General features: G+C 42.5%; 1 protein-coding gene across 1 annotated transcript; it reads right to left on the reverse strand.

The window, feature by feature from the left end:
• Window positions 1–570: 570 nt before the first annotated feature.
• On the reverse strand, window positions 571–4,457 carry LOC104163683 (serine/threonine-protein kinase 38-like; the record flags this gene model as incomplete). Its single annotated transcript, XM_009702772.1, has 4 exons — window positions 4,323–4,457; window positions 2,676–2,727; window positions 1,239–1,361; window positions 571–654 (listed from the first exon to the last, which is right to left on the reverse strand). Coding segments are annotated over exons 1-4 (393 nt in total), but the record flags the coding sequence as incomplete, so codon positions are not given.
• Between the last annotated feature and the right edge of the window lie 3,785 nt (window positions 4,458–8,242).

Raw genomic sequence — 8,242 nt, forward strand, 5'->3', positions numbered from 1 at the left:
GAGTACAAGTACCACTGCAGGGAAGTGTAATACAAGAGCAAATGATGGGAAAGGTTTGGACTGGTAAGGAAAAGTCCTCTTTTATCCGCCCTTTTGCTTGAGACATTCACATTTGGTTTCTTTGCTTTGTGGTACTAAAGTACTTGCTCTGTCCTACCAGGAATTTACAGTGAATTGTTAACTAAAAAAATAAAATCAAAAACCAAACCAAACTAACAAAAATAAAGCAAAAAAAAAGGAAAACAAAGCCAATGAACAATGGGACGTCAGTTGGCAACTAACCATCAAAAGAAAACATCAAATACTCTCAGTTTTCACTTTGGCACAGTATTACTTTTCAAGAAGCATTTTCCTTGAAATGCAGTTTTACAGATTAAGTACTGTAAGGTCTGTGTTCATAAAGGAAGGGAGAAAAAAAAAAAATCTTTTTCACAAATTGATTGTAAATAAAACATTTTTAAAAATGCTTTTGAAGTGGCAAATATGACCAAATAGTATCTGCCACAAAGAACTTCAGCAATTTTATAGACAACATAAGTTTGAAATCTAGGGGACTTATACAACACAAACCTGCTCTTTCTCCAGCATATCTGCTTTTCTTAGTATCTTCATTGCATAAATATGACCTGTATCCTTCTTCTGAACAAGGCGCACCTATAATGAGAAATACAACCCAATCAATCTTTTCTACCTCAGAAACTAGACCCTAGCGTGGAATCTACTGGAAGGCTCAAAATTGCTAGGCGTGGAAAAGTTCTTTTGTTAAACATTTAAAAGCACATGGAAAAAAGTATTTCTACACCATGTACAACACTAAAACACTAGTGAAGAATGGCTAGTATGAAGTAGTTATTTTTTTAGGAAAATTTAGCAGGCACAGTAAATTCCAGGTAGCTGTGAGATTGCGTATGCTAAAATTCAGGAGCAGGTACAACTGTGGTGCAACACAGGCAGGGAGGATGTTTACAAAGAGAAGCTGTGCAACTGCAAATCCATCATTTCAAGAGGCCACACAGGCAACATCAGTTTGGGAAGCTATGGGAAACTCAGGGCCTTTCCAAGGGCCTTGAGAAATCGATGCATGCAATTCATTATTGGACTTACCACACTTGCACAATTACTCAAATAGCTATTCTGCAATAAAACTCCAACTGGAACGTTTTATTCTATAATTAAAGTGTTTCATTTTAACATTAAATCCAATTTTAATATTCCATTCAAGCAAGAATGCCACAAACCTCTCCAAATGCTCCTCTTCCTATAACTTTCAAAGATTCAAAGTCATCCAAGCCGAGTCTAGTCCTCTTCAGTCGCAGAAACTCTGTTTCCTTGCGAGCGTGTTGCGACCTGCGCAGTTTTTTCTAAGGATACACATACACAGAAATTTGTAAGTCGTTTGACAGTAGAAAGTCAAGATACACAATCTCCGTTCCTGTGAAGTAGTCTCTCTCCCATTAGGATTACAGAGAAAATCTAAAAGGAGAAGTCTTTCTGAGTTTCTTAAAGTAAGATCCACAAACACCATCTTTTATATAGAGGCCTCAGGCCCAGTTTCACTTTTTTGGGGGGAGAGGGGTGTGGGTTTGTTTTTTTTTTTATTACTTAGGTATAAAGAAACAGTAATAAAAAATAATGAAAAAAAAATCATACTGGTTCCAACAAAGTACATCAGTCCAAAGGCCAAAGTGACTAACTGAGACAAGGACTCTTGTTTTCGGGCGGTGTGAAGGATCAATAAAAGCTGAAACTTGCACCCCACTGAGAAAAGTGATGACAGGCAACAAGAAGCCTAACAGGCAGTAGAGATCCAACTTACGCTATCTATAGCAAAATCCATTTGGTTTATGCCAGGTAAACACTTGTATTTTTAAGAAAAATCTGTCCAAATCCCATCATATATTTTGTTCTCTAAAAATGTCAATGGGATTCACCCTGAGAGAAGACAAACACTGACCTATGCTCCCAAAGGTGCCGAGATGATCTGAGACTGCTAACCAGATCCATCCATCAGCCACCCGCCAGATTTTGTACTAGGATGACAGTGTCATTTAAAACCACAAGATGGCACTACACACCCACACTCGCTTCTCCCTCTTCCCAGAAGTTACAGCAGCCACACAAACTCAGAAATGACGGAGGCACTGTTCCTACTTATTTCCCTGCCTACCTCGAAGGCAGTACAGGCAGCCATGGTGTGATGGACCTCAGAAAAGCAACTTATTGACCAAAGTTCTGAGAGGTGCCAACCGGACAGAGGTCCCTCCTGATCAATACCCAAATGGAGCAAGTGTGTGCCCAGTTTATTGTTTAAATCAAGAAAAAATGGTTCAGCATTTTGCGTTCTATGCACCTCTATGCACATCTCACCTTTTTTCTTGCCAAATATAATGGCAAACAATTTTAATCTTTGAAAAGCATGCTATATACTTGCTGCAGCTATATGTCTCATAAGGACTAACGGTGGCATGAAAAGCCTTAGCTATTGCAAGTATCATTCAAACACATTCCTTAATAGCTTCCTTATTAAACAAGTTATTTACAGGGGCAACATTCATTTACAAAATAAAACTTAATGTCATGCTAGCTAATGTTTCTGTAAGCTCCTCAAATGACAATCTGAAGTAGTGCAACAAAAGCAAAGCAGTCTCTTCAAAGGTTACTTAAGTAGTATTTACCTCCTCATCTGCGAGGCCTTCCTCTTCCATAGCCACTTCTAGTTTCTTCTGCCTGGGAAGGGGAGAAACAGGAGATTGCTTTTTTTTATTATGTATTAAAAACAAACATAACAATACAGCAAGGATTACAAATCAGAATAAACATTTTTTTTCACCATTTCTATCTCAGCTCTACCTCTGACACCTCAGCCAAGTCCAGCTTTCACCCCCAGTCCCAGCCTTGCTGACCTCCCCCTGCTCACACACCTGGTCCTGCTCCCCTTACTCTCATGCCAACTAACCCTAACCCCGCAGGATTCATCATCATCTCCTCCCAGTGTCCTGCCTGGGCCAGGGCTCACCGGTCCCAGGGCTCCTCCAGCTGGTGCCACGCCAGGCTGGGAGGGTCTGGGCATGGAGTGAAGCCTGGGAGTACCCCACAGGTAGCAGGGGGTCAGCACATGGCAATGTATCCTACTGGACCCCTCTTTTTCCACTCACAGGATGCTTCTTTATGACTGTCAGCGTACAGCTTTTAGAATGCTGGTTACCCACTAGTGATGGCCAAGAGTCTGAAGACTGGGTGCCAGGCTGCTGGTGTCTTTCTGCACTTTGGGAAGTACAGCAGGATCCCTTAAATCAAAGGCCCTCGGTAGACAGTCTGTTCTCCTAACTAGAAACAACTCAATTACATGGGATAATGACTAAATATGATGAAGAGAGAAATCCTGCTGCTTGGTTGAAAACCCCTCAATTAAAAATATATTACCAGGGGAATGATAATTTCACATGCTGATGACAATTTGAAACACAACATTCATTATAATCAAATGCTTGGCGCTTCGACACTTAATTCAAGTAGCACTTTACTACATCAGAGGCAGAACTGGGCACCAATAAGAGAAGTTAAAGTGGAGATGACCAACACATACCCCCACACAAGGAGTACCCGTCAACACTACCCAAGAAGAATTTAGAGGTGGGTATTACATTATCCTCAAAATTCTTCCTGCCCACCCAAGAGCCCCTCAAACCCAACATGACGAACCCTATGCTCTTTACTGCCCCTTATTTCCACCCCAGGCCACCCCCAGCTTTCTGCCTCCTCTCCTTACCCCATCACCCTGTCAAACACCTCTCCTATCAGTCCTGTTCCCTACCTCCTATACACTCCCTTCTGCAGGGTTTACGAGTCTTGGCATGATCTCCAAGCTGCACAGCATGAAAAGACACCACCAGCCACTGCCTTACACAAAACCAAGTAACCACCCGTCAGCAGCTCTTCCCCATGGCACACATGGAGGAATCTGAGGTCACCAACCCCACACCGAGCAGTAGCATCCTCACATGTGCTGCAAAATAAGACCCTGCACTGAGCAGTTTCCACAAAGTAGTAATAGTTTGATGAGGAGGTAAAATGAGAACGTCAGAATTGGAGGTCCTTGGTGACTCAGTGACTGCTTGGTGCAGTAGCAGGGCATGTTCACAGGTCTACCAATACAGCCAGCAGCCAAAAGTTAGCCTGTGCCTGTTGGGGTTTAGCTTCTTGCTATCAAGTGCAGAAAAACTTCTGAAAACTTCTCCCTGCACAAGGATCAAAGTGGACAAACACTGCCAACAGCCAACTAAGAAAAGACAGAAAGGAGTGAGAGGAAGCAGAGTCAGTACCTGGTTTCTCTCTCTTCGTGCTGTATAATTAGGTTGCTGTAGAAGTTCTCCAGCGTAAGTTTGGCCACTGTCACTCTCTCTCGGGTGTGGTTACTCATGGGAAAGGATGTTGTAGTCCCTGCAGTCATCGCCATGGTAACATGTACTGAAACAGAGCATGTCAAACCATTACTCACTTGAAGAAAAAAAAAATTAAAAAAAATTTCCTCTTTCCCACTCTCCATCTCCAAATTCTTAGATGCTATAGAATTCACAGGAAAGGCACTGTTCTTTAGATATAAGAAACTCCATTAAAAAAAACTGTATTATAAAATTATCCTGAAATAAGCAGGAGGACTTACTACCCACTCTCTAAAAAAAACCCAAACCAAACCAACATGTTGGCAAAACAAAGGGTGAATCATAGCAAAGAATTATGCAGGCTACAGGCAGCTCATGCAGCAGTGCTTGTCCACAAACAAGGAAAATGTACCTCCAGCGGAGTCCAGCCTGGGGCAGGGAAGAGGTGGCAGAGGGTGGAAAGGAGCAGGGGGAAGCGAGAGGAGGACCAGGCAGCTCCTACAGCTGGACGTATCACAACTCTGACAATATCAGACTCCGGAAATTCTAGGTGCTACAAAAGGACAGGATAAAATGAAAAAGTAAATGGACAAAACCCCTAGTCCTATCCAGAGGGGAAGCTATTTCAAGGCTAGAAATAGCCATCAAATATCTTTGAATTTTAAAGCCGCTCAACAAAGTTATGTGTGGACTGTTGGGGGGATTTCTAGAAATCACATGAAAATGAAATAATGGAATTGACATATTTTAAATGGAAAACTTCAGTTGCTGGTTTTTTGTTTGTTTGGTTTTTTTAAAGTAACAACCAACCACCAAGAATAGAAAACCCTTCCCCACCACAAGGCCATTAGGCAGACAGTCTTTCCATTTGTTTCCTTTCCAGCCACCTCTGTGCCATGCTGCTGATGAAATAAGTGTTTTCTGGAGCAGCTGTTCATTAGAGCTCCCTGTGTCTGGCTTCTCAAACTTGGGAGGGAATCTTCTTATGACCTATAAGTACTTATAGGTCAGGGCACATGGTCACTGAACACCTCGAAACTGGGAAGAAAGAGAAAAGAAGAAAGGCTGCTCTCTTTGATAGCTTGCATCTTGAACCCAAAGAATTTCGAGGTACTAGAACAATGCTTTTCAAGCTGGGGAAAGACATCTTAGAGCAGTCCTGAGTCCCTTGCAGCTGGTCTAGGGAAGCCAGGAGAGATTACAAAAAAAAAAAAAGGCCCAGGACACTTTGTCCTAGGACACACGCCCTACCTGGAAGTGGCCGAGAGCCTCACGGAGGGGAGCCATGAACAGCAGCGTCTCAGCCCCAGCTTGTTTTGAGGTTAGTTTTGGAAAATTACACAGAAGGACATACAATTCCTTTTGATTATGTACGTAATCCTTCTATTTCACCAGGGGATTTTGAGGAAGACAAATCCCAAATTAGGCTTATGATCTTCAAGCAGATCCTAATACCTTTTAAGGTGAACCAATTAAAAGCTTCATACAGAAGAAAACTTGCACGTCCACATCAGGACAGGAAGACTGCTTAACTCTGCTCTGGGTTTTTTGTTTTGGATCTGCCTGCTACCGCCTGTGAGGACAACATTTTATCTTGTGGATTTTTAATTGGATTTGTTGCGACAATAAGATATTTGTTGCCAGAAACGCAGCTGCTGTGTCACAAATAAAGGCATTTTCTAACGCTATGTAGATATTATTTTAGCTGTGTATTTTGGAATGCACAAGATGCCGGAGTTCTGAGAATAAAAATGTATCTCTATACATATACAAAGAGGTTTTAATAGCACTACAGCTGCTTTAAGATGATGTCAATATTTCTATTTTTTAATAAATCTTTTATCCCCTTCAGTTTTCTACTAAAGAAAGATGAGAGCTGTCAACTCTTAATAGTCTCTACTAGAAATTAAAGGGTTCTATTTTTCCATACAAATATGTACCCCATATTGGACTTTTCTCCAAAAGCTGGGAGAACTTAGCACTGCTTTCCAACTCTGCTGTACAATATCACACTCTCTTTCCCCCTTGACAGGTCGGAAAAGACAAATAAAAACAGGTATCTATCTGAGAGCAAAACCTACAGCATGTTGACACACCCAAATCAAACAGCAACTGCTGACCACACACTAGCATCTGCAATTAAGTTATTTCAAGAAATGACCTAATAGAGTAAAAACCCGCCTTCTGATCATTTTGGAGTGTCAGGATAGCATAGCATTAACACAGGCTTGAAATGGATTAACCTTTACTTAAGGTATAATGAGCACACTCTAGCACCAGCAAGCAACAGGATATTTATCCTTTGCACGTCTTGTATTCCTGGTAGGATAAAATAACATGCAATTTTACTTCCTGTTAATTTGTTTTTCTCATGCTCCTATACTCTGAAATGCAGACATTACCAAATAGCAAATCTAAGTCACTTGATTTTATTAAGCCTGTAAAAAGGAGATAACAATTCTGGCACTAGCACAACATGCTATAAATAGCGGGGCTGACCCTCGCTACTGGTTCTACAGTAGGAAAATACAGACAAGAACCCAACCCGTAAACTAGCGAGCTCAGAAAAAGCTCTTTACCAGAAAAGAAACTTGTACGGACTTCACAGTCACACCACAGCGTAAGCCCACCAAAACAGGAGGGATACATCACCAGAAGTGTTTGCTTCCAGCATCACATGTATCCTGCACACATCCCACCAGCCCTGTCTCCAAACCATGCTGTATCACAGCACAACATCTCCTTAAGACAGAATTTACATTTGCTTAGTTTGCAATTGGTGCCCCCAGTTAGCTCTGTCACTGTGGAGGAAAGAAGAGAAAAAAAAAAAAAGGGGGGGGGGGGGGGCATTTGCACCGATTACTGAAAATGGGGGGGAGAAAAAAAGAGATAAAACAGCTTTGTAAAACCAATAAATGCTCTAAGCTCTTCAGGTTCCCCAAAGCAAGTGGAAAAGCGCACAGACCTGGCAGGAGACACAAGGTACCCTATAAAATTCTGCATCAACTCACAGTCAAGAAAACCTCTTCATCCTTTCCTCCCGCTTCTCTGGTTCCACTAACAAACCCCCAAACAAAGCACAAATCCACATCCCGAACAAAATATTCAGTTGGGAGTAACCAAGTAAGGTCCTTAAGCATGACCTTTATAAACAAATGATGCCAGAGGGGATGAGGGTGGGAAGGAAGAAGCTTCAAAATGGGGCCTTTTATTGACAGCACACTACTACTACTGACCTCACCACATTAACGGGAATGTTTTGAAAAGGTGCCATCCATAGTTCTTGGAAATGCCCTCAAAACCCTACTAATTCACCCAAATTCATGCCATTTGAATAATGGAATCATTCTACTCCTGCTGCATCATCGGCCTTGCATTAGGCTCCCTGGACCTTGAAGACGGTCATATCAAACCAGCCAGCCGCGTTTGGCCAAATCTCCTCTGGCCGAAAAGGGTCCAAGGACCTTTATTTCCAAAGGGCCTGTTACTTCGCGAAAAAAATGATACACCACTGGGCATGAATAAGAGAGACATCAAACCAATCTAATTGACAGGAGACACTGAGCAGCACACAGCCTGCAGGACAAGGTTTCAGAGCTGCCAGAAGCAGAGACACCGTATGTGCTGCTTGGCCCAGAAATCAAGCTTGTGCCTCCTGGATGGATGGCTGAACTCACAGCATGAGCCTTTCTCCTGATGCCTGCTCAGCTCAGCAGCAAGCGCCATCAGCATGGGGATGAGGAGCTACAGATGTGTGGCAACCAGGGAAAATCTTGCCCCCAGAGGCAGGTGGGACAGGAGCATAGCAGGGAGGAGCTGAAGGATGTTCCTGAAGGACAGGGGAGAGCAGGGTACAGCAG

This window comes from Cariama cristata, unplaced genomic scaffold (genome assembly GCF_000690535.1).
Source record: "Cariama cristata isolate BGI_N322 unplaced genomic scaffold, ASM69053v1 scaffold45446, whole genome shotgun sequence".
Lineage (NCBI taxonomy): Eukaryota > Metazoa > Chordata > Aves > Cariamiformes > Cariamidae > Cariama > Cariama cristata.